Raw genomic sequence first — 27,728 nt, 5'->3', positions numbered from 1 at the left:
AAACGTCTTCTCGGCTTAACATTTATAATCTCATATTATTGCTGATCCCAAGGCGTATGGCTGAATGGCCACAGCACAGCAAATGGCCGCAGCAGCCAGGGTGATTTGAGGCTGCTTTATCGCAACGTCGGCACTCAGAATTCACTCAGAAGACTTTCAAGACTCATTCATCAAATTCAGAATGGAATAATTCTTAATTGTTGTTAATCGACCAACAAAGTGAGAAATTTATCAAACAGATGTTAGAGCGGATATCCACTGCTTGAAATGAATTTACTTCTACAAAGATCTTCTCCTGGAGTAAATCGAGTATCGATAGTGATGCATGAGTTCGTAGCGAGTGTAGAGTATTCTTAAGTCAGTCCTCCCTTACTCTCGCACTTTCTTTGTCTTCTTTTGCTGCTGCTTCGGTGTTGGGGCAAGCTTTTTTTAAAGTTGCAACATTAGCCCAGCTACGTGCCACGATCTCAGGCAGTATCTTGGGCCGCACACAAACGCGCCTCAGCACTCAACTTCCAACCTTCCTGCTGTGGAGTAGTGTAATGTGCTTTGAAGTGTGCTAGTCTGCTGAGGAGCAGCTTTTGTTTGTTGCTGTTGTTGTTGCTATCGCTATTGGCAGCTGCTTTAAATGTGTTGCAAGCAGTTCTCCACGTCGCAGACAAACACCTGACGCATATGTTAAGTATGCCAAATTGATGTTTAGCTCGCATTGGCAAGGATATGCAGATGGATTCAGCGTTTCAGACTGCATTGCGCCCTCCACATTGAAGAAGCTTACGGCGCTATGCATATGCACATATCTAGATATCTCTCTTTATACGTGTACAGCTTACAATTGAAGCACTGTCAAAAAGGCTAACCAATCGACTTTTACTTAACTCCTCAATCACGCATACGCCTAGTAGGCTATTTTTGGTTCTTATCGCGTCTGCTAATAAATCACTCATCTATTTTTAGTTTTATTGTAATTATTTAGCATTTATGGTCAGCTTAGTTCTATATATACATTTTGACGTCAATTATATTTAGCCCTAGCATTAAACTCAATTGCTATTGATTGCTGCTTGAAAGAGTTCATTAAAGCTAATTACACATATTTATATGAGAACAAAGCTATTTCGAAGGCAGCAAGTGAAATTATTAATGTATATGCTGCTGGCAAATATGGAGTAGACTTATAGATTTGTAAAATATATAAAAATCAAATATACCAAATATACAATAAATTCCTTTCGTCTACTCACTTGGGATTCATTTTGGCCAGCAGCTGCGAACGAATGCGTTGCCTCTCATCAGTAAACGGTGTCTGCAACTCCCAGTCCCTGTCCCTCTGCCTCTCGCGTTCGATGCTAGCTGAGAGCTCGTTGTTCATCTCCACGTGATTGTGCTCGGCGTCCAGGTGGGTTTGTGTCTGAACTGTTTCATATTTGCGATCGTCCTCGGCAATGTTGAATACTTCGCTTAGTTCGTACTCCTTTAGCTGCAGGAATGGAAAATAGCCGAATTTCAGACTGGGCAAAGCAAATGTTAAACACACACACACAGGCACACATGCACATGTGTGTGTGTAGCATATTAATTTACGCGGATTATGTGCCCGGCATAAGCAAGGCAAATGCTTCCAGCTAAATACAAAGCAGGTGCATGAGTATATCCATGTGTGAGTGTTTGTTTGTGTGTGTGAGTACAGGTGCAGCTAACGCGCTGCTAATTTCAATTTGTGGCAAATATTGACACAGACACAGCACAGAATAGTACTCTGTGGCAGGTGCGCCCAGTGAGGACAAAGAGGTAGCGCGAGGCAGCTCCGGCTGTAGGGTCTATGACAGCGACTAGCACAGGGGAAGCGAAAAAAAACTTTTGCTGGCGCATGGCGCGCTGTCGCGCATTTTAATTTATTTGTTTGGGCTGCTGTCATTTTCTATATAGCAGCGCTTGGCATTGTTATTGCCACATTGTTGTTGCTGGGCTCCCTGCTTTTGCCACAGTTTTTGGGCCAGCAGCTTATCAGGGGCTACCTTTTGCAAATGCGTCGACAGCGACGGCTGCGGCATTAGAATACAGACACACACACACACACTCACACATGTATATAGACATAATCCGCACACTGTGAAATTCCTTGTGGATTACAAAAACAGACCCAGATCCAAATCCAGCTCTCAGCTTTCACAGTCGCTGTCGCAGTCCCAGTCTCAGTCTCGCCTCTCACACACACATTCCATTCCAATCCGAGATTTCATGCTCTTTTCGGCATGCGGCAAATAGCGCTCAGAGCATTTCTGGCATTCACTTAAGCATATCACAAAATTTAAGAATTTAATGCCCAACCAAATCAACACATAATTATACAGAACGGCGGGCAGCTGGCTTCAGGCAAAACTAGTGCTTGGCCCGGTCCACACATGTCTTGGCCATAAAATGAAGCAGACGCACATTTCGCCTAAGTAAATAACTTTCCATTTCGTTAGCCATAAACAAAAGTAGACAAGAATAAGCTGAATAAATGTCAGCATGCCCTTAACAACGACCGTTGCATACCCTTTCATGTTGGCCAACTTCTTGAAACTGCATATTAATAAAAAGTAGTAAGATACTCATAAAAAATAATTAAATCGTTTGCTCTATTAGTTATATTCTGACTAAATAATAAATGTCATAAAAAATAAACTTTTATTGAAAATCCTATACTCATATCACATAACTAATAGCTAATAAATATATAACATAATTATATACATACAACAGATACAACATATATAAGCAGATACATGTGAATGTTTAGTAAAAGTTGTAAGATTTTAAAATACTAATTTCTGATTTGAATCTAAACAGCTTATAGTTTTATTTATGTTAAGCAATAATTAAAATATATTAATTTTTTGAAATAATTTCAAAGAATTTTAAGCGCCCATATCCATTGTAAAAGCTATGCCATAGTGCATATATCCTGTATAAGGGTAAACAAAGGAGTACACACTTTTAGGGCTTTCAGTTCTTCCCGCAAGTGCCACGCCTCCAAGCATAGAAAATAAAACTAGAATTAGTAGTGTCAAAAAGGCGTTACAATAGCAACGACAACAACAACAACAACAACAACAAGAAACTCCCCACAAGAACAAGGCTCTGGCCAACTGACGCTGAAGCTGGCCAACAAATAAAGAATAATGACCGCACGTACTGTGTAAGTGCCACGCCCACACCTAAAGCTGAAACTATGCAAACGTAGTCGAAACATCTGCCAGCCGAGGACTGGGCGTAAATTTTATGTGCGGCCGAGAGACGCACATAAAAGCAATTTTGATGAGCGCCAAAGACTGCAGCCCCCATCCGTTGAAGGCAACAGAGGAAGGGGGTTGCTCTGAGGGGCGAGTGGCAAGTTACTATGTACAGTGTGCTTTATGCATTGTGGAAGTGTAAGTGCCGCACTTTCTGAACAACGTGCGTCCAGCAATATAATTACAATGCCTGAATAGCCCCCTGCTTTGTGTGTGTGTGTGTGTGGGTGTAGGCGCTTATACTGCTGGAAAGACCCCCATAACAAATTTAGCATTCGGACTGTGCTGAAATGCTGCACGTTCAGGTTTCACGATTTGTGGCAACTAATGGATTGACGCTTATTAAGGCCAATGGCAGTGGAGCCCATGGAAATGCGGTCCTTGCTTGGGGGCCAATCGAAATCGTGGCCAAATGTAACTAAATAATGTTATGGCGATTTATATATAATTTATCGAATTCAAGTATTGCCTTAATTGACGCGCACTACGGGGACTGCATTTATATTCGATCTGTGACAGAAGCCTGCGTTTGGTTAAATTCTATGAAATTGATTGGGGACTATGGGAACTATTTACAGTTATAAGCAGTACTTGGGGCAACTCAGTGGAAGTTCTTTTACGACACTAAATACGCTGATATTTAGGGGAAGCTCATAGCTTAGGAATTCTTGGCTCAATATTTATATCTGAATTTTAATAAATCTCTTCTGTAAGCCAGTTCCTTTTCCGTTTTGCAGCTCTATATTTCAAAGATATAGATCTAAGTGAGTCTATATATATTATAACTCATGATATATGTACTCACTATATTTGTCTATTTATTTTCTGAGTCTATAATGAAGTAGAGATATTCTTAAAATTTTTGATACTTATTTAACTATGTTTTAATATTTCATAGAGATTTAATATTTGAGCTATTATAGCTTAAAACTCTGGACGCTGATCGCTTAACATAAATGTCTAGCTAACACGCCGAATCAAGGCCATAAAATTCACAGCTTTACAACATATCATTTAAATGAAATTAACACAATTTTTTTTGCTCAACAAATTCTTTTTGCTCGCGTTTTTTGTTCCGCCCGCTTAGCGCCAGCTGCGTGGCGAAGGCAGCTGATTTATAAAGCGCATTAGCACGCAGCCACAGGAATACGCTCTGGTCCCTCGGAACACACCCGCAAACATCCACATCCACACCCACACGCATACACACACGCAACGCCATTACACATGTTTGACGCCATTGTAATGCTAATGGCTCATTAGCACTTTGATTTTTTGTTTGGTTGGGGTTGGGGGACGGGGGCCGGCGAAGGACGCACATGAAAAGTCATTATGGCCGTAAACGGGGGCAACATTTTGACTGCTAATTTGCAGTTAATTAAGTTGTTTAAGCTTTTTTCAAGAGTCCTCTTCTTACCTTGATAAACTGGAACGTGGCAATGGGCGGCAAGCGCTTGCTCTTCGGATAGTAAAAGCTGCCAGCCGGATGGGCTGGATATCGTGAGGTGATGCGATAGATGACGCCCTGCGGCGCTGTCGGCCAGTTGGGTGCGGTAAAGGTGAAGCCGTTGTCGGTGCCGGCATCAAGTGGATCCAGCTCCACGGTCACCGTATCAATCCAAGAGCCACCCACACAAAGCTGCCCAGAGAAAAATGGATAATGTTGGGTCAAGTGCAATGGAATTGATTTGTGAAGACTCACCTCAAACGAGTCCACGCCAATAAACCAGTCCGGCGAGGGCACAACGCGCGTCATTAGCGATACCAAACTGTGATTGCTGTCCACAAACACCTTCGCTTCGCTGCGTCCCGCTCCCAGCTGAATGGCCGGCAGGCTAAACTCGTCAAATACGCTGCGCTCGGACATTGTGGGAGCAGATCCTTCTCCCACTCCTACTCCCACTCCAGCGCCGGCTGCTGCTGAGGTTTTCTGTGCCTGCATCTGTTGCTGCTGCTGTTCACCGGCATTGCTGTCCAGTAGCTCCGTTTTGCCCGTCTCGGCGAACTGTTTAACGCCTGCCGTTGCCGGCTGTCCGATGTGGTAAAGCGCATAGTTGGCATTGTGTGTGCGACCTATGTGCGAGAGAGATGGAGAGAAAGAGTGTGAGTGTGTTGAAAGGTGTTGAGTCATTTACATTTAATGAGCTTTTGAAAAAAAAAGAAACAATTGCACCAAGTTGCGCAAACATTTGCATTGCAACCAACACGCGACACTCGGCACTCGAAACTGGGAACTCGACTCGCTGCCGTCAGCTGCTTTCATTTGCCGTCCGCTTAAATATCAGATTAAGTATACGCAGTGTGACACGAATTGCCCTCGCAGCTCCACCAGAGCTATGCTCATGTGTGTACGTTAAAGTAAGTCATTAGTAGGTGGCTTAAGCTGCTGAGTCTTACAATTTTGGAAACATTATTTCTAGAATTTATAATTTAAGGTGAATAGAGATCAAATAGATAATAGGTTCTACAGCCAGCAAATCTAACTAAACAAGATTTTTCTATTGAATAACCTTTTAAATATATCCCAAAAATCAGGCTCTGTTTAAGTTTTAAATAAAGGAGGCGAGACAAAACGCAAAAAGAAAATAGAGAACTGAGCCTACTGCTTTAGCCGGAGACTGATTGAGACATTGCTATAGGTAAACAGAAACAAGTAATGTGTGAAGAAATATTGAATACATAATATTAGAGCATATCTAAAATAGGGCTAGAAATGCTTCCATTTTTATACGAATATATCCCGCACTCAAAGTATTTAAAACAAAGAGCAAAGTTAGAAAAAAATAAAAAAAAAAATGCAAATTATCAAAGAATAAAAGAGCCTTTGGTAATCAAAGCATTTTGTAATTGTGAGCGTAATATAAAATATAGCCAGGTGTTAATTCGCCAATAAAATGCTCGAGAAACTCAGTCGAAACAGTTCTGCCTGCAGAATTCTAAAGAAACCAGGCAAAGTTTCGCATTGAAATATATTATTGGCCATTTTTTGCAGTCCGAGATGAATGTCAAAGTTATAAAATGCACAAATGCTTATTCTCAATTCCTTTGGCAATTCTTGGCATTGCTCGTGCTGGCAAACAAAAACTTTAGCCGTGCTCTACTTAATTAGGGCCATAAAAAACGCCTTATACTTATAAGCCGTCAACATCTTTCAATCTCAATTGCTTTCATGGCAACAGGAATCCATGGGCAAAGTTTCCAAGCAGAGTCAAAGCCAATTCCGAAGTCCACGCAAAGCGCCATTTGCAATTATTGGCAAGCGACCCAAAAGTATGCAACAAACTTGTCAATTACACAAAGTGCAGGGCAAATAAACAAAAATAAGTAAAAAGGGAAAAATGAAAAAAACTGAAGCATAAATAATAATATTGCATTTGACACAGTTTCCAAACAGCCAAACAGGTTGAACACCGCCCACCCCCACCGCCCTGAGCCCCACCCACAACCCTCTCTATTAGCTGGCGGCATTGCATAAAAGCGCAAAAGTTGAAAAGGCAAAAATATGCTTTGTAGTTGGGGCTTTCATTAGCCAAGAGCGCTGTCAAACACAAAAAAAACTTGTAAATTAAAAATAAGTAAGAACGAGGGAAAGGGAAAGAAAGGGGGCGAGGGAGGGAAAACAAAACTAATAAATAAGCTGACACACTGTGGGAGCCATTGAAAAGGCGAATGGCAAGGAAGAGAAAGCAAAGAAAATATCTCAAAAATACAGTGAAGCAAGACAAGTCAGCGAGATAAAAAAGAGACACGAAATGTGGCACAAGTGGCATGTTGCAATGTTAATTGAAGACAAATAAAAGCCTAGCGACAGCAGCTGGGAGAACCAGGAAGAGAAAGAGAAAGAGAGGGCGAAGGCGAGGGCGAGAGTATGAGGAAGGTGGGGCAAGAAAATGTAGATGAAAACAGACGGAAAACCGCAGCCAAGAGCAGCCGCTGCGCTGCGGTTATAACTTCAAAGGCGCTGCAGCGCATGTGACAAAGTGGGCGTGGCAGTCGGCTGCAGTGGCAGCAGCCACTGCGGCAGCGTGTGACAATTTCGTTGAGCCACTAAAAAACAAACAACAAAAATACAACGAAAAAAGACTGCGCTCTGCCTGAAGGCGAATTGGAGCGCAACATTTTAAATTACTTGTGGGCATGATTTTTCTTGCTTTTACAAAAGTAGACGAGAGAGAGAGAGAGAGCACGATATAGATAGTGAACGAGAGAGAGAATATGACGAAGCGAAATATAAGAGAACAAGGTCTGAGCATAAATTATTGAAAAGGTATAACAAGATTAAGTATCAGGTCTTATAGAAGCAGAAAGTGTACTGAAAATGTCTTTTAAAAATAATTGTTCAAGAAGTCACAAAAAAATGAAGTAAGAAGTGTTGGGCGTGTCTGACTGGAAGATGTCCTGAATCTTAACTGCTCTGTGTATTCATACAAAATATATAGCATTTATATATGTGTGTAGAAGTTCAAACTTGATGAAATTTTTTTAAAGACTTTTCAGTTTAAGACATCTGTAGAATTCAATGAGAATATTAACAAATAAAATAAGTAGTGAAAATTACATGTCCCTTTACATATTGTGTATATATGGCACTGAAATAACAATGACATATAAAGAATTATCTCAAATTTGTTGACTTATATATGAAGCCAACAATATTATCAAATGTAAACATAATTTCATTTTAGAGCCTGGAACTTTTGAAGTGAAACTAGCCTCAGCCGTACTTCTGCTACTTTATATGCAACAAACAGAACTGATCTATATTTGATTTCCGAAAAATCAACAGTTCATAAGAAGAGCATATTGCTATCAATAATAGAAGTCTTGGTTCTCAGCTTGTGGTAGTGCAAAATAATGACTGAAGATAAAACGTCAGCAATTAACAATAAATTGAGCTGAAAGGTTGTTTTTACTACTTGACTGTTTATGTATATAATTTACAAACATTTTTAAAAAGGATGTCGTTCAGTAAGGATGTGCATTAATTGATTCTTAAAACCCTTCACATTTTCCCCTTTCTTCTAGAACTTAACAACAAAAAAGCCATTGACTGGTAGTGCAGAGGCAGAATATCTTCGGCCTTCAAGCTTACTTTTGGCCGTTAAAGAATGTGGGTGAAAGATGTAAGTAACTGCTGTACAGCATATACTTCCTGTATTATTAGCCAGGCTTTATGCCGCAGCTTTAAAAAACGATTCACATCCGTTTGCCTTGCACTCGGATACGTTGGCTTGGCAGCCATTGTTTGAATATCTGAGAAATGTGGAACATTGTTCACAGTTGAAAATGAAGAGGATATATCAGAAAGCAGCGAAGAATGTCTGAATGTAAATGAAAAAGAAATAGAGAGAGAGAGGGAAAAAGAGACTGTAGAGGAGAATTAAGCATTTTAAAAGTCGGTAAGGCTTAATTATTAATTGAATTTAAACTTCATTTTACGTAAATGCACTGAGAAAGAGTGTTCCTGGGCTATAACAGCACTGCCATAAATTATCAAAATTAATAATAATAATAAATAAATCAAATTAATAATTAAATTTCTGCCTCTACAACACCTGGTATTATTATATTAATATATTAATTAATATATAGCTTCATTCTATCACATTATATCAACATCATTGCGCGGTAACAGATAATACAATATCAATAATATTATATTTTTTTTAAGTTTCATGCTTAACAATATTTCAAAATTATAAAGGTCATTAGGCCATGACAAATGCACATCTGTCACTTGGGCTGCGGCCTGGGCTCTGGCGGTTTCGGGTGCAGCTTATGGCTACTTTCGCTTTCTGGCCAATATGGGCAGCTCAATCAATTACGGAATGGTCATTGTGTTGCCCACAAAATAAGCATAATAAATTTGCAATTAAATGCTTAAATTGTGCAAATGGTTTGCCAATGCGGTAATGCTGATTGTGGTGCAGGCAGCGCTGCTCAAATGGTCCACGGTTAAATGACCAAAAGCGTAAGCACAAGAGAGAGGGAGAGAGAGAGGGATAGATAGATCTGTGCCGTCTGGGAAAGAGATAAATGCGCGCTGTAAAAGCAAACAATGAAAAAGCCAATGCGCGCGAGAGAAATAGGCCGACACAGACAGAGAAAGAGAGAGAGAGAGAGAGAGAGAGAGAGAGGAAAGGTCCAAAAGGACGTGAGTGTAATTAATGCTTAATTATGCACATTAAAAGCCAAAACCTGACACGGCGGCTGCTTCGTACACCGCTGGCCACGTAATAAATGCGCGCCACGTATGGCCCATAAATTACGCTTTGCTCGTCCCCCATTAAACTATATTGCGCATATGCCGCAACTGGCGTGGGTCGAACTGCCACGATAGCTGCAAAGCTATTTACAAATATCGAATCAAAACTCTGGACCTTATCATAATTGAAAATCGCCAACTGCAACACAATAAACAACAATATAAACTTGCCAAATTGACAAAAAACAAACAGAGAAGCCAAAAACAAAACCAAATAAATAAGCAAACTGTCGTAAAGTGCAATGTGGCACAGAGCCAACAGTTTCCCCATGGGCTGTTTTATAAATAATTAGACGATAACGCTAAGTTTCAACTCTGCAAAGTTTGGCGAAGTAAAGAAACATATGTTTCAATCAAGCTCAAGCAGAGAGGCACAGAGGGAGAAATATGAAATTTGTTAACATCGAAATATGAAACGATTCCATTTCAACTCAGTTAATGGAGAGAAGTATGGAGCTTTAGTTTAACAATCTTAAGCTCTAACGAATTTGTTAACTATCATAGCAAAGAGATAAGAGCTGTCGTTATTATTTGCAGACAGCATTTTGTATGCTATGTTAAATCGTTTCACTGTTATGTTAAATGTTAAGTTTGTGTTACTAATTGGCTGTCTCATTAGAACAGTTTTAATGAGAATTAAATATCAGCCTGAGCGGACAAAGAGAAATTGCCAATGCACAGAGAAATGTTTTTGCAGAATGCATTCGAGTAACAATGACAGAAAATAATAAACAAAATAAATGCAAAGGAATTTGAATTTTCTGAATAAACTGAACTTGCTGTGAGCGAGCCCACTGCCGTAGCAAGTTTTTCAAAATATAACTATTGAACAAGATTTATTTTATTGGCGCATCTTCTGTGAGATAACAATGTGTATTACTCTTTATATATATTTAGAGAAATAACAAATAAAGTAATAAAAATATTGTAATAAAAGCAAAACATGACAATTAAGTCTACACATCAATTCGCAAGCAAATAAATTCTCTCATAAAAATATAGGAAATAAATTTTCATTTCGTGTGAACAATTTAAAAGTAATTTTCTACAGAACCGCCCTAGGCATGAGTCATCCGCCCCGTCGCCAGCCGAGTGTGGGGCCACTTGATTGGCAACGAATTTTGTTTGGGGCCGCGACTTTTTAGCACGCCTGAAAGTCAGGTATTAATAAACGCGCGGCTATATGACACACATTTGTTCAGTTCGTTGAAGCGCTGATGCACAGCTGACACACATTGGCCATCATCAGCAGCAGCAGCAGCAGCATGAACATGATCATGATCATCATCATCGTCATTTTTATGCAATTTCGCTTAAACTGTGCAAAAATGAATTACGCACACTTTTTGCCCGGCTGTCACGCTCGATTTCCAACAATTTCCGCAAAAATTGCTATGAAATATTTTCACTTTGCCTCTTTTTTTCAGAGAAATTTTTTCTTTTCATGCTTGGCACGAATTTTAATTATAGGCAATAAATTTGTTTTTAATAGCCTGGCATTAAGCACAAAGCTCAGCCAAGCTGCAAAATGATGACTAAATAAACGTAAAAGAATTAACATGGCATCTGCAACGTTCGATGGAGCTGAAAGCTGCCCAAAGATGCACTCACGTTGCAAAGCCGAATGGAGCACGTGTGCTCCGTCAGACGGAGACAGCAGCAGATCTGCGAAATGTCACATCAGATAGCACTACATATACATATGTATATATATAAATATCTCCGTAGAGATAAATATCTATGCGTGCCTGACTGTTGAATTTATGGTATTCGCCATTTGGCTGCGTGAGAAATTGCTTTTGTGTATTTTGCCAGTGCTTAAATGATTTGTTTTCTATTTGAGCTGCTGGCCATGAAATACGATATTCATTTTTCAGACACAAAATATTATTTATAGAAATAGGAAAAGCGCAGGTGTTTTAGCAGACAGGTTTAAATCATATAAATGAAAATATAATGTGCTCAGGTAATTTATTCTCATGTGCCACTTTCCATGGCAAAATTCATTTGAGCTTATTTTTGCAATATATTTTATGTACAAATATATTAATTACTTAAGTGAAATAAGTAAATATTTTTATTAGAACAAGGAAAGTATTGTGGCATAACAACGTTTCATACTGTTTACTTTTACTTACTGCAATTTTGAATTTTATTTACTTAAATCTTTTGCTAATATGTTAATGAAACGTATAAATTTTAAATAAAAAGTATTAAGCACGAATTTCAATTATAAATATTTGAATACCAACAAAAATTGTAGCTCAAGTGAATTGAAAGAGTTTTTCATGATCCGAAACACAATTGAGTGTCGTCTTTGATGTTTAAAGTATTTTGCAGCTGAAGTTCTTTTACGACAAGCATTAAATATTTAAATAACTACAGTAGACAATCAATAAATGGAACTACAGGCAGCCGCAACAACAGTTCGATGCAATAAATTTAATTCCATGCTAATTAAAAATTCAATACACCTGCCCACTTAATATTTGAAGTCCTTTGCGCGCTCCGGCATTTTCACTTAATTATGTATGTCAAATTTAATTGGCTTGTCAGTTCGCATGCAAACACAGCGGTACATACACATGCACATAGTGAAATCTGAGCGGCACGCTATAAATATATTACAAAAATGTGTGTGCACACCTGGCGTATGCGTGATATATTGACATATATGCATATTTTTATGGCATACACCTCAACCAAACAGCACAAACAGTTGTTAGATAGATGCGCGCACACACTCCAACACACACTAGATACACTCGAGTATAAATATCATTTTTGGGGCTGTATAAATATTTGCATTCTGCTAATTTTATTGCCCAACGTTGCGTATACGCAATATATGCAAGCTACATAATGCAACAGCCGAGGCACAGAGAGCCCAATTTAAGCAGCAAATTAAATTTTAAAGCGCTTGCCAAGGAGATATTTGTGGTTGGCGGCATGTGGAATGGGAAAGTCAGCATCAGAAACACACAATCAGAAATCCTTGCAGCAGCCATTTGAAATGCAAAGCTCGTGCGCTGCATTTGGAAATCTGCGACATTGTCACATATACGAGAATTCAGATGTTCTCGCTCTCATCCTATTTACCCCCGAACAGCTCCCCTCTAGATGTCAAGAGCTCGAACTCTGTGCGTATGTGTGAGTGAGACAGGGAGCTGTATGTGAATGTCACCCAAGAGCCGAGCTTAAAAGGACCTCTGCGCGCATTACGCATACGCCGCATATGCAAAATGTCTAAAAGAAAGAAGGTATATTAGAAATGATCATAGCTCCAGATTGATTAACTCCATAATACCCTGTAATTGCGTGGTAAATATATATCTTTTATTTATAAATTTCTAGCAAATCTCTAGGCACAAAAATTAAGTTTACTTTTTATATATAAAGTAAAGGCAGGTTTAATAAAAGTTTATTGAGAATAGACAATTCAAAACCAAAGTATACGCTGTGATTAACGATCATATCGAGTTGCAACTTGACTGAATTGCCTTATACTCTTCAGCACTTTTAAGATGCAGGGTACATAAATATAGATGTTGAGATTCTCATGCGCTCCATAAAGCAGCCAAAATGTTTGCAGTGTGGTTTGCGTAGGTGGAAGCTTTAGACACCGCCTGTTAATAGTAATTTCGAGTCATATTTGCTGCAGCATTTCGCAGTGCGGCATTGGCACTGATAAATTGTCAACTTGCTGACGTTTGTGATAGAGTAGGAGAGTAACAGTGCATCTACAGTTCAGATAGTGCACGTTACTCTCCAACATTTTCTTTTGCATTCTCGAGATGTGGAAATTGAGCGTAGGGAAAGCCGCAGCTAGGGCCAGTTAGCAGCCAAATAAAATGTAGCCATTACTTTAATAGCCCCGAGAGTTGGCTGAAGACTTATGCAACCTTTTTCCGGCCAGACCAAATGCAGTTTTGTGGCTTGGCTCGGGCAATGTCTTTTATAATTAATGCGTGTGTATGTGAGAGCTAACAACCTAGACATAAAGGCATATTCCAGGCTTAGGCGAGCTCTAAGGCTTAGGCCAACATTGCGGCATTTAGGCAAATGAGAGACTCAAACTACAGTAAGCCCTGCACCCGCACGAACACCCCAAAAAGCCATCAACTGGGGCAATTATGTAGACAAACAAACAAGCTGGCATTAGAGTTGTCACTTCACTCCGCCTATTGATGTGTATGAGTGTGCGTGTGTGGGTGTCTGTGTGGGCATGTCTGCGAGCAGGCTCAAAGGGATTACAAACGAAATTGACCAGCAACATAACAAGACAACAACAACAGCAACAACAATAACAGCAAGAGCAATAGGCAACAGCCTTCTGTCTTAGATTTGCAGTTTATAAAATCACGTGACAAATGAGGGTTGGCTAAGCCCCTTTTGTCCATCCAGCAATCCAACTATCCAACTATCCATCTAACTGTCCAACTAACCGCCTAGTTTTGTCCTTGCTGCCAGCTGTCATTTGTCTTATGGCCCACATGTGATTTGGCCCAACGTAGGTGCACGTCCCAGCCAATTATTCGAGCTCCTACTGCCCAACAGCCATGCGTCTTCAACTGAGTTGTAAATAATAATGGACAAAGTCATGATGAGAATGATTCTCTGAAAGGTGTGTATGTGTGTGTATGTTTCGTGTTTGTATTCAATGATAGTTATCGCAAGACATGAAAATGATGTCGTATGCATATGTTAAAAGATCAACTGTAAGGCAATGAAAAGATTTTAAGCTCCGTGAGTATTTATCTGTATTTCTATGATTCTGCTGTATTAAATGAATTTAAATGCTGTACCCCATCCGTTTTTCTTAATACAATATCTTTAAATTGTTAAAAGGTAAGTAGAACCTAACGAAGTTTTAGCAAAGATTAGATCAAGGCCTTTGATTGTAATACACATCAAACGTTTCCTGAAGCATTTTTAAACAGTTTCATAAAATAATTTTGGCACTTTTCAGTATTAAAATAGTTGATAGCTTAGGCTTCTTAGAAATTGGTTTTAATAGTGAATTGTTTCAATTATTTTAAGCTGCTCAAACTATTTATGACCAAAAGCTGTCAAGTTCCGTTTGGTTTTTTTCATTCAATGACCACTCAGCCGCAGCAGAAACAACTTTAGCTTTTCAGCTCAATCAAAAAAACCAATATTTGTTGTTTGATGGATGAAAATTGCTTTGGAATAAATGCATTTAGATATAAAGGGCATTACGAAGTCATTTCATGGAACTCGCTGTTGCCTATTGCCTGGAAAAATGCTGTCTGTGATTGAGAGTAAGTATGTATGTGTGTGTGTGTGTGTGTGTGTTGGTATTTTGGCTTACACTGTGGTAACATTCATTATAATAGCTTATTGTAGCATGAAAAGTGTGTCAGTCGTGTTAGCTGCAGAGGCAATGCTGGCAGCAAAAACAACAAGCTTAGCTGCAGCAGAAAGAGGTAGTAGGCTAAGGGGCGTGGCAATGTGTGGGGGCTGCAATGACAGTTGACTGCAGCTCACAGTTACAAGGCACGTCACGGTATTGTCCTTTGTTTGCATTGCACTAAGCAAACACAAAAGCTAGACAGTGAGCCAAACAGACAGGCAGACAGACACACACATACATAGACAGAGTCCTATATGAAGAGGACTTATGCAAGGACATGTTTCAACTACACACAAATTGATGAGCATCGCGTGCGCTTTTGTTACTTTTTTTTATTATTTTTCCCTATACTCAGTGTCTTTTATGTTTTTTTTTTGGGTTGCGGCAATTTTGATTGATTTCTTGTGGCAAGTCAGCGACGTCTCCCACAGATTGCAACCTGCCAGCGCCCACTCGCCACATGCTCAATCTTTCGCCCGGCCCACAGCACAGTGACACACTTCGATCTCAGTGTGTGAGTGTGTATCTGTGTGTGTTTGTGTCGTAAATTGGCAAAAGTAAAAGTCATAAAATGTTACTGGCAAATTCCTCAGAGCCAAGTTTGTTGTACGTGCCGTAACAGTCAACACATTTGTTGCATTAAAATAATTGAACAAAATTGTAAAACAAATAAAACACAATATTTATATACATACATACATCTATATATATATATATATATATGAGTAAGAAGAAGAAGCATGCGCATCGATTGATGTATTGCCTTGTGAGCCTCTGAAGAGCCCCATCCAGCACTTGACTGACTCGCAATGGTTACTTACAGTGACAGCGAGGGCGTCGAGAGGGGGTGTGGCAAATGCTTTTCTTACTTTCCCATGTCGGCTGCTGCGTCGCAACATGAAAATGTTGGCAAATTGCAGACAGCAATTCGAATAGTGAGCACAATTCAAGTATCAAGTGCGAGTATGTGCCAGACATTCATAATATAATAAATGTGTCTGTGTGTGCACACACTGCTCAAAGTGCCTGACGTGTGTGTGTGCGTGTGTGTGTGTGTTTGGCACTTGAGTGATGCTAAATGTCTTGCAAGAAAGCAAAATGACATTAAAGCACAATTTACAAGTGACTGCGCTTCAAGTCGAACAGTCGAACATATTCTCGAAACTCAAAAGTTATTCTGAGTTCGCTTGATTGCCAAGTAGACTCCAAGTAGCAGCCGTAATAAAAGTGTTCTCAGATATTTTTTATGAGTGTTACTTCGAGTGAAGAAGAGCTGTGTAAATGCATATGTGACTTAAGCATGTTAAAATAAAACTTAGAAAATGTTTTTCAGTTTCAATTAAAAACATTACAAGTCAAGAAAAATATTATTTAAATTTTTGACTGTTTCAAATGTTCGATTTCAATTTAGTTTTGTGTGACGTTAAAAATTAAATATTCAATGGATTTTGATAATATTTATGTTCCTATATTTTCTTAAAAGCATTCAATGAGTATTTTCTTTTAGCTCTGTTGCCTATTCCATTTGATTTATTTTAATATTCAATGAATAATTTAAGTGCTGCAGAGCAAATTTACATTGAATGAAGCTAATTCTCGCACTGATTAAAAGTCAAATGCAGCTAAGTAACCGTTACTCCAATAAAATGCAGTTCTCTGAGGTAGTAAGCTGCACGCTTGGTTTATCTTACATAGTTAATAATGAATTGGAATTGATTTTTGCTTAACTACAGCAGTTTAGAAGCAACAGCAATTGCCACAGTCTCAGTAAATGAAAGTAAATGCAGTGAAGCGTAGCAGCTGAAAACTGAGATGGAAAGCACATGTTATACACACACATATATACACATATACACACTCAATCAAAGCAAATGCCTGATGTTGTTGCTCGTCCATTCAAATGCGAACAATGCAAATGCAATCAGGCTGCATCGATGCAATCCACACATCAATTACATAGAAACCATTTTTGCAGCTGCTCTCAGTAAACTAATTTTGATTTCAATTTGGATTTTGCCACAGATCGAAGAGATCGAAGGCAAATTAATTAGCATACGAAGCTTACAAGCCACAAATGTAACTTAAATAATAGGGAAACTAATGTGCTGATGGATAATGCGCGCAAATGCTGAACTATAACTATCCCATTTACTTTGTAGAGAGAGAGATACAGAGATAAGATATATTATTGAGATAAGGCATAGAAAATTTTATTGCAATTAAAATTTTCCCATTGAATAATATGCATAGAAACTAAGAAGCTTTACTTTAAATATGCAGAGCAATTCATATGATAATAATATTAATAATAGTTTGAAATGCAAATAGCAAATTTTTATATATATATATATACCCATTAAATAAATAAAAGAATTATTATTTTAGCCAATTAAAGTACATTTTCAACCTTTCTCTAACTGACTGTTGTTGCTTTCAGACAAACGTTATAAACTCCAATACAATCTTCTTAGACACATTTACAGGGTATAAATGCACACAAAATCCAAAATCAATCAATAAGTCAAGCGTCAGGCACAAATGTATTTAAATTGCAATTGCTGAACGCTGTAGGTGCAACTGGCACTAGTGGTTGCGTGTGTGCACCACCCTAATTAGCATTTATTTAATTAATAAATTGGTTGTATTATTGAACTGACTTAACTCAAATTGCAACTAAAGTGCAAAGTTCAACTGAAGCTCGTTCATTATGCACAATCACACACAGACACACACACACACACTCGACATATTCTGTGTGTGTGTGTGTGTGTGGTGTGTGTACGGCGCTCTCGCGCATAAATAAACAACGCAAATTTCCAAATGTTATACGTATAAAATGTATGAAATGGCTGCAAACAGCAGCACTGCAAACTTTTACCAACAACCTCAGGCCCCCTTGGTAGCCCCTTTCCCTGCTCAATGGGGAATAAGTTTACACAACAAAATGGCGGTTCACGCACACTACAAGTGCAGCGTGCACACAGAGACTACAAAAAAGAAAAGTCAACTTTATACAAAAACAAAGTTTTGTTAAACGCAATGTTTATTGAGCGTCCCCAAAGTTGGGAACGCGTCTTAAGGTAACCAGTTAGAGATGAGTGCAGCGTGAGTGAGTCGTGACTGAGTCGTGAGTGTGACGTACTTTTTTAAATTTTATAAAAATTTGATATTATGTTGTAATATTAGCAAGATTGGAAAAAGATTTTGAATAGATTATGATAGAGTCAGCTGAACCAAATGCTAAACTGAACTAAATCTAGTTTTACTTTAAAATACGAATATTCTGCTGCAGATTCTGGTATAAATAATATTTAAGTTAGCTGTTAAATTAAATCATAGGAAATATACATTTATTTTTATTTTTAAATAAATATTCTCTCCATTCAATATGTGAAAATTCACTTCGCTGAACTGCCAAAAATGTAGAAAATTTATGTAGTCTCGTGACAACTATTTTCATTTCAATAAGCATACAAAGTTAATTTATAAATTTAATACTTGGGAGTTCCTATGTACATTTATATGGCTAAAATGCCTAAGTAATTAGAAGAAATTTTTAGATCTAACAATATTTCTTGCTAAAGTAATTTAATATGAAATAGTCTAGATTATTTAAAATATTTAGCAATTATAGCCATGCAGTAGGTCATGCATAGATATTTTTTTATTTGCCACCTTTCACATCAAGCAATCATCTGTACTCACACACACACACATACGCACAACTCAGGCATGTGTGTTTGCACATTGTCAGCGCTAGGTGGAGCTACTGGCAGTTGAGTAGAGCCAAAGAAAATGCCATTTCACTGTTTATTTGTTTGTTTGCGTGTTGTTTGTTTATTAGTGGAATTTTTAATCAAAGTTGCAGAAGTTGACATACCTGAGCAGCAGCAAAAGCAGAGAACAGGTCAAAGTTTTTTTTGTTTTTTTTGTTTTTTTTTTTTTTGCTTTTTGTAATCAGGCGACCGCGCGGCGCTTTTTGGCTTTTTCCCCACTGTGTGCACTGTGTGTAATTCCTTTTGGCTGTTTTGTTGGCTAAACTCTTGAAACTTTGCTGCCATGTAAACTGTCAGCGACTACGTGCAGAACACACACACATACACAGTCGACACACTTGAGCGCTTATCTTACTAAGGTCTAAAAAACTTTTGTTTACACGTTGCGCCCTCGAGACACATACGCATACAAAGCAAAATACTAACTAGACGTCCACATAGAGAATTGTTTATGTTTATCTACAACTTTTTCATGTAATAAATACAAATATATATATATATATTTAAATATATATATATATATATATATATATATATATATATATGCATATATTCTAATAATAATATTGATATTTACAAATATAGCTATAAATAAATGTGAATTGTTTACTCTTGACAAGCATTTGCCTAAAAATACACATGTTGTTTTTTTTACAGATATTCATACATGCAAACAAATGAATAATATATATTGTAATGGAGCTATAGATCATCTCACAAATTATTAAATGTGAATGTAAGCAGAAACATAATCAAACATGGCAGAGAAGTAATAAATAATGAGTATAAAAGCTCTTTAAGGCTTACTGTTTGAATCTGGAAACTAAAAGCTGAATAATCGTAAAACATCTTAACTAATTTCGCTAGCATAAAATATGACGCCAAGTATTAATGAGACAAGGCGAAATTTTACAATCTTTCAAAATGCTTCAATCTCAATACATTTTTAGGTAGATTGCCACAAAACTGGAGAGCTTACCGCTAACCTGTGCATTGTTTACTCCAACTGTAGATAATCTCTGCTCATGAAATAAAATGAAATTTTATGCTTACATAGTTGCATGCATACATACAGATCTGTATGTATTAGGTTTGATTCTGCATATGTACATAAACACTAAATTATAATCAATAAATTTGATATTATTAGAGTCTGTCAGACTTGGTTTAATTTTTTGTTTTACTTTAAGTATTGGTAGCTAACTCTAAGATAAATAAGATGCTTAAAAAGTATTTCCAAGAGTCATAAATATTTTATATTTATAATCATCTACAATAAGAGCCAACTCAGTGCAGTCAAACCTGTCATATATGTGACAAGCCACGCGTTTGCTCTTCTTTCTAAATTACTCTTACAGCAAAAGACTTTCAATGCATTATATTAAGTGATCTAAATTATTTTCATTGCATTTGTTATTTGTAGAGCAGCCAAAAATAAAATTGAGACACCTAATTGTTAACCAGCGAAAAACTTGCAGATGAACATCAATTAGCCACAGTTGTAAAGCCATTTTTTTTTAAATTAAAACAGAGCATACATTATGCCTTGATCAGCAATCAGTTGGTAAGTCACTCAGTCAGCCAGGACATACATATATATATATATATATATATATATATATATATATATATATATATATATATTCGATACGTGCATTTGCTTGACCACATTTATTGAATATTTACGTCATAATTCTGCCTGGCTATGTGCCGCATTTTTGCCAGATTGTTTTTTATTTAACTTCTGCCGAGATCGTTTTTTAATTAAAACGCCGTTCGGTCATGCCAAATTGCATTAAAATTGTACTCAATTTGCATATGGCAAGGAGGGCAGCATCAATATGCGATATATGTGTGCATGTCCATACATATATGTATTTATATATGTGAAAATATTACACATACGTCGGGTGGCCAATTGAAATGAAAATAAAATACGCTAGCAAATTTCAAGTGCATGTAGTGCAGATGTGCGTGTATGCTTTCTGCTTGTGCAATATTTTATACAGTATTTACATTTTTAGCATATTTATGCAGTCGCAACTGCAGCAGCGGCAGCGGCAGCGGCAGCGGCAGCGGCAGCTGCAGCAGTAGCAGCAACAATGTAAGCACGTCAACAACTGCAGATTTTTCTAGTAGTTGTTGCTGTTGCTGATGTTGGCATGGCATGTTGTTGCCCAGCAGACCGTAAAGGAATTGCAATGCAAACAGAATGTTAGACATGCTAGACGACGCTTTGAATTTCGAACTGCAGGTGCACAAAACTCAAACTGAAACTCGAACTCGAACCCAGCCGTTTGACCTCACTCGCAAGCCCCACAGCTTGCCAGCTGCATCTAAAGCTTAAATGAGTTCTCGCAACAATTTTTCCAGCTGTTTAAATGGCTGGCTTGCAAATAGAAATGGAAATAGTTGCATTGCTTTACTCCACGCTCAATCGAAATATGGCAACTATTTGGCAATTTAAGCTTCCAAAAGCCTCGAGCAAGGGTCCAAAGTTTTGATCCAAACAACAACAGCAACAGCAGCAGCAGCAGTGCCACCACTACCACCAACGGCCGCACAAAAGTTGCGCAAAAACTAAATATAAACAAGCATATAAAAAGGGGCAACTAGCTGCCAGGAACAAAATCACATAAAAGAAAACTTGGGCGCATAATAAAGCCGAAAGCGCACGACTGGAAGTTGACCTGCAGCTGTGGCTAAGCAACTCGGACGAGGCATACGTACGTTGTGTAAGGGATAAGTCCAAAGGTAAACCTGCATACTAAATGTGCTTGTCTTAGCTCTTATAGTAACTGAATTTATAGATTTAGGCAGAGTTGGTCCGATTTCTAGCACTAAGCTGCCGAGAACTTTGGGATTATGTTGAATGAAGAATTATGAGTTAATTTACCAAATGTAGGTCTTATCAATGGACATAGCTTGCATCTTTAATAAAGAAAAGGGACGTAGCTGGATAGATGGATATATAGGTGAATGCCTATGAAGACTAGTTAGTTCATAAACTTCCTTAATTATCTATGTAAACATCAACTCAAAGCAAACCACCTGTTTCTAGCTTACATACAGCAGCATACAGCTGCTGCTGCCACTTCACTTATTACAGGGTATATAAAATATGTGAAGCAGCCGCAAGTTGTGCAAGCCCCACAAAAGCGTAGCAAAAATTCATTTCCCAATAACGAAATGAAAGAAAAAATATTGTATACAAACACAAATACTGGCGCAGGCAGCTGCGGTAAGCAAAAACCGCAACTGGTCAAAGGAAACGAAGCGATTTTTTCTGAAAACTGGCTAACAAATTGTTAACGGGTTTGCCTCAAAGATATTCAATATATATATATATATATTAATAAAGATGAAAGGCGAAATCCCTCGGGTTAATCGAACGCCATCAGAAATAAAATGAAAAACAAAATAAGGGAAATAATGCGAAATTGCGGAGTATTGAAATTTTTAATATTCGAGCATATTTGTTTATATATACGCTCACTTTATGGACTTTGTCTTCAGACAAGAGAACATCCAATATTTCGTGAAATATTTCATTATATTTTAAATATTTCATAATCATTTTTAAATATTGTTTTATTTGCTTTTAATCTGTAATTAGATTTATTTAAAAATTCACGCGAAAATCACTGCACAAGACAAACAATAATAACGAGATCTCTTGAGCAAACCAAAACACATTTTTGCAGGCAACAAATCTGAGCGGCCCTCACGGCCCTTTGCTGGCAACCTCTTACTACACAGTAGCAGCAAACCACACGTGGATAAATAAAAGTGGGTCAGCACACAATGCCTCAACCAGGGCAGCTTTTGCCTGATATTCCTGCTCCTGAAGCATGTATCAATTCGAGTTTCTATTCTTCAATATTTTATTTATTTTCTTTTATTACTTTTGCTGTGCTGTGTTTTGTGTTGCCTGCACAAATATTTTTGTAACAAGCGGTACACACCCAGCCATACACACGCACACGCATCCAGAAATGTAATCAGTGGGCGCGAAGCACAAAGATTGGAAAATTCCTCATTCTGAGCAAAAGGCAAAAGCAAAGTCTGCAGAAAACCCAGGCAAATATGTTGCGGCAATTAATTTTAATTAATTTTATGTATTTTTTTTTTTAATTTTTCGACTAAAGGAGCCACGAGCTTAATAGATTTTTTAGGGAATTTATTGGCGGCTTTGCTCTTAATTTCAAATTGGGGAGCAACCGCAACGAGCGCTGCCCGAAAATGAAATGGAAAGCGCAAACACAAAAAGGCTCTGGCACTTAACAAAGGCAAGGACCTTTGCAGAAAAGGATATCAATGTCGTTACGTCGACTAATGTGCCCCGGGAGCATGGTAAGACGGGACCATTGGCTGCATAAGAGGGTGGCATTTGAAGCGCCTCACTTAGGCGTCGTTTAGCGATAAAAGCGACATTTGGCATGCCAAACAGTTTGTCTCCAACTTTAAACTGTAAACTGTAAACTGTAAACTGGCACTGAACACAAAAAAACAAAAGATAGTCCACACTTTATGTACTTCACCATATACCCTGCAATGTCGGGTTGGGTATGTTAAGTTGGATGGTCTGACATATGCTAACACCATATTTCCTAACAGCACCGATAACTGTGCTCTTAAAGTCTGCAGTCTTCAAGAACTCAGACTCTTTTATCTTTGAATTTGTCTTTGGAATATAAAAAACCTAAAAACCTCCATTTCATAAACTGAGTAGAGAATGATTTAATCTAACAACAGAAATATTTATTCACGAATATCATTGGAACTCTGTGAGAAATATAAACGTACCATATAAATTTCCATCCCAATGTCAATCTTGGAATATAGGAAACCTTAAAAAATAACTTATAATTAATAGAATTTGTCGTTATTAATGCCAGCTTGTTGGAGTTTCAAAATATTAAAAGCTGAGCTTACAAAAATATTATTTTGGTTTTCTTTAGTCTCATCAATAATAATATTAAAAGAAATGAATTCATAGATAAGGAATTAATTTTTTGTTACTCCATATGAAGGCCAACTCATTTAGCAAATTTAATAGGCCAACAAAATATTTTCCAGTTGACTTGGCCTAAAGTCTTATACGGTCTACAGGATATTCCATAGTCGAGCTGCTACTTGGGCTCGCTCACTTAGCTTTCTTAGCTTACTTCTTGCATGTTGTTGCTGTTGTTGTTGTGAAAACATATTCAGCAGATTCTGTAGATGGCTTTTAGAACGTTTGCAGCAGCAGCAGCAGCGACGGCAGCGGCGGCATCAGCGACAGCATTTGAGAGTGAAATATCGTTAACCTAATTTCAGTTCCAACGGCTCCATTGGAGTTGTTTTTGTGGCCAAGACTTCGCACAATGCTTGGCCATAAATTTGCTTTATCTTTATGACTTGTTTTGCGTTTTGCTCTTGTTTTCTTTCGGCTGCTTTTCTAAATTTCATTTTATTTTTTGTCATTGCCGCCCTTTTTGCCGAGCTCGTGTTAAATAAAGCTGCACGAATTAGCTTAAAACATTTTTTTTTTGCTTTTCTTTTCAACATTTATTTTCTCTCACATTTTCGGTGGCACTTAAAATTTATGTTTTTGTTTTAATTTTTATTGGCAGCCATTTGCGCAGACTGTGGAGCCGAAGTCATGCTAAGATTTCTCACTAGGCAACGAGGTGTTTGCCTGTTTGCGTGTGGGTGTGAATTTGTTTATGTGTGCGCTTATCACACCCGTGGGTCTAGTTACAAAGGCGCCTGACGCTTAAGAAAACATATAAAAATCAATAAAAGTAATATGGGAAAGGATATGTGATAGCAGAACTTGTAGATATATATATTTATATTGCTCAAATGTCAATCAGATATGCTTATAGTGGGCCACTTAAACTAAAACATTAGTGTAAATGCTATGTGTGCGTCTTTGGGATTAGCAAACTTTCGAGATGAATCAATGAATACTGACAGCAAATGTAGATACTTGAAATAGATTTAGTTATAGTTAGTGTAGCTAAAGTATATATATATGCCCGAGCACTTGACTTAATAGATAAATTATAGAAAATCCGATAAATGTGCGTTATCTCGCAAACATAGTTCTAAGCCATGCAAATGTCAGCTCCTAGCAAATGAGCGGCCTTACAGGTAAAGCAGGGACACAGGTAAACAGTTATAAGATTTTCATGTAAGGTATACACGAATAGAGAATATTAAGAAGCAAAACAGTTCAAATATTGACTTCATCAAAGCTGTTATTTACTTTCTCATCCGACAGCCGAGGCCTTCTCATTTTCATATTCCTTGAAAGTTGATACAAATTATTGAACCATTTAAATACAGCCCTGACCTAAATGCTGCAAATTAGCTGCCACTTAAGCTGCTTGCTATCTTTATAATAACCGTTATCGTATTATGGCACTTGCTGCATGTGAAATTAAGTTCATGTGAATTTGGGTTAATTGCTTAGGCAGCTAACTAGAAATTTACTAAAGGCAATTGCAAATCTAACCGTAATGGCAAAAATGTATATCACACATGTGTGTAAGTGTGTGTGTGTGCTGTGTGTGCATGTTAATTGCAAAATTGATGGCAATCGCATGTGTTTAACTTAATGGCAAGCGCACATTTTTGCTGCGACTGCAACAAATGCAATTAAATCGGTTAAAAATTGAATTAAATTATGGCATATTAAATGACACACAAATATTGTGGATAAAATGCGATTAAAATGATATATGAAGGGCGTTAAGGTCTCGCCCTCGCCCTCTAAATAAGAAATGCATGCAAGCAGCTGCATTAGAAATTAATGCACAACAAATCACAAATGCAGTCGCATTTGCTATGAAAATTATAATTAAATATTTGATTGATATCCCAGACCATGGGGCGTATGAGCAATGCGAGCGTGGGCAGTCTTCACATGAATATTAAAGGCTAATTAAGACTGAGGGCCGTGGAAAGGGGCTTTTCTTGGTCAATTGGCAAGTGCATGTGTAATTGAATTGGCCAAGCGAACTCAATTGCAGCAGCTGCATTAAATTTTAATATCCAGGGACGACGAGCGCGCGCGCTTCTTGGCCATAAAGCGCAGCTAATTGACAGCAATGGGCCGTTTGTAAGCCGGTCCAAAAGCCGAAATGTAATCAAATTTATGCGAGACAATTGAAAGTGCGGCTATAAAGCAGAGAACGTAATACGCATTCATAAACAAAGCAATAACAAAGCAAAGTGCGAAAGCAATATGCAAATGAATGAAAAACGACTGTCAAATGCCCAAACAGCTGGAGGCAGCCCGGACCAGACGACTCACTGCCCATAAACGCAGATAAGAACATGCAGAGGAGAACATTGGCGAAGACCGCCTACTCTTTGTCAACACAAAATATATATTGACAGACCAATAAAATCTCGTTAGCTATAGATAAATTGAAACTAAATTATATTATAAAAGAAACTCCTTTTTAACCACATAAAAGAGCTTATAGTATAAGTCTTAATTCTATTTTCTTGCTGTCAATCTGTACAATATTTATATATGTATCATTATAGAGTCTGTAACAAAACGTTACGTAGCTCGCTACAAATTCATAGGATCCTCTGCATTACGGTATGCCCCCTGCAAAGTGGTCATGAATACTTCGGACTTTGGTCGTAACGTCTTTGAAGAAAATTTTCAATTAAAGATGCGCAGCGAAAAAGGAGTCAAAGCAAATGTTGTTTGGAGCGAAATTAGGAATTAATTAAGGCACCAACAACAGACAACAATAACAACAACAGCAACAACAACAGCCTCAAATGCCGTATAATTTCAAGCGGAAACCAGCCAAACAAACAAAACTACGCAAAAGCGCCCTGGGTTAGGCTATACAAAACACTGCAATGGAGTAGGGTCTGTCGTATGGGGTGAGGGACACAGGGACAGAGGGAGAGAGAGAGCTAGGGTGGAAGTTAGGGATAGCTAGACCGAAAATTTATTTGTGCGTTGATTGCGCGCAAATGATGATCATTTAATTAAGCACGCAACGGCGCACAGGCCAACGACGGGACACAGACGGAAGCAGCGGGTGGGTCGCCATCTTGGCCGGAAGTGGCGGCACCTTCACTTTCAACGGCCGCCATGGCCGCAAAAAGAACACAATCTGTTTGTGTTTTGCATTTGGCCGCGACCGCAATTTGATGTGCCTGTTATGAAATTCGTATTTTTCTTCAATTTTTATTTATTTTTTTCTTTTTTGGACTTTGATTGGTTTACTTAATGGCCTCTTGTCAGCGCTTGGGATTGCAATTTTTGTTATTTTGATTTGAATTGTAAATTGGCCAGATCCCTACAACAATTTTGAGCGCTGGCATTGATAAAAATTGTATTTATTTTTAATTAAAAGCCATTATATGGCCTCACGAAATTAGTGTTTATGAGCCAGTTCCGGGAAAAAAGCAAAGAGAACGAAAACTTTTACTCATTTCTAATTAGATTTCAAGTCCAATTAGGTGTTACAAAATTGAGCCTAATGGAACGCTGAAGTAGTACAAAATCCAGAAAGTTCAACATTTTTCTTAATGCCTTTTGACAGCATTTTCAAGTTAAATCCAAAAAGTTTGCAGAAAGGTCAATAAAAGACAGGTAGGAAATTCCATTATTTTTAATTTCATTTTCAGTATATACATATATATATATATATCTATATATATATATATATATTATATATTTAAAATTCAGCAAATCATATGTTGCAAATTGTTGTATCAAAAAAAAAACATTTTGATTACTTTTTCTGTTTTCCAACAGCATACATTTCATAAATCGGTCTAAAAGTCAAAGGCCAAAAATGGTTATATCCCAACTGCACAGAACTTTGGCCATTCGATGCAGGCGCCGAAACGTTTCAATAAATTTGCATAGCCAATCTCACAGCTCTCGCACACATGTCGATATGATGCCACATGTATATTGCAGTTGGTCCCCCTAACCAACTGTGCACTGGATACTTATAACTAGCATTGTCCTGCCATTTGCCGCTATCATCTAAAGCGGACTCCTGGGA

At 37.9% G+C, this 27,728-nt stretch overlaps 1 protein-coding gene across 1 annotated transcript in view; it reads right to left on the bottom strand.

Moving 5' to 3' along the window:
- LOC111592186 overlaps window positions 1–27,728 on the bottom strand; it is a 59,985-nt gene that overhangs the window by 8,022 nt on the left and 24,235 nt on the right. The window contains exons 2-4 of the mRNA XM_023304252.2: window positions 4,981–5,351; window positions 4,696–4,917; window positions 1,245–1,480 (exon numbers count right to left, since the gene is read on the bottom strand). Of these exons, the coding sequence (XP_023160020.2) occupies window positions 1,245–1,480; window positions 4,696–4,917; window positions 4,981–5,351 (829 nt within the window). The remainder of the gene's footprint in view (window positions 1–1,244; window positions 1,481–4,695; window positions 4,918–4,980; window positions 5,352–27,728) is intronic.

The sequence above is a fragment of the Drosophila hydei genome, unplaced genomic scaffold (assembly GCF_003285905.1).
Source record: "Drosophila hydei strain 15085-1641.00,03,60 unplaced genomic scaffold, DhydRS2 tig00000060-arrow-pilon, whole genome shotgun sequence".
NCBI lineage: Eukaryota > Metazoa > Arthropoda > Insecta > Diptera > Drosophilidae > Drosophila > Drosophila hydei.
This window is presented reverse-complemented; position numbering and strand designations above follow the sequence as displayed.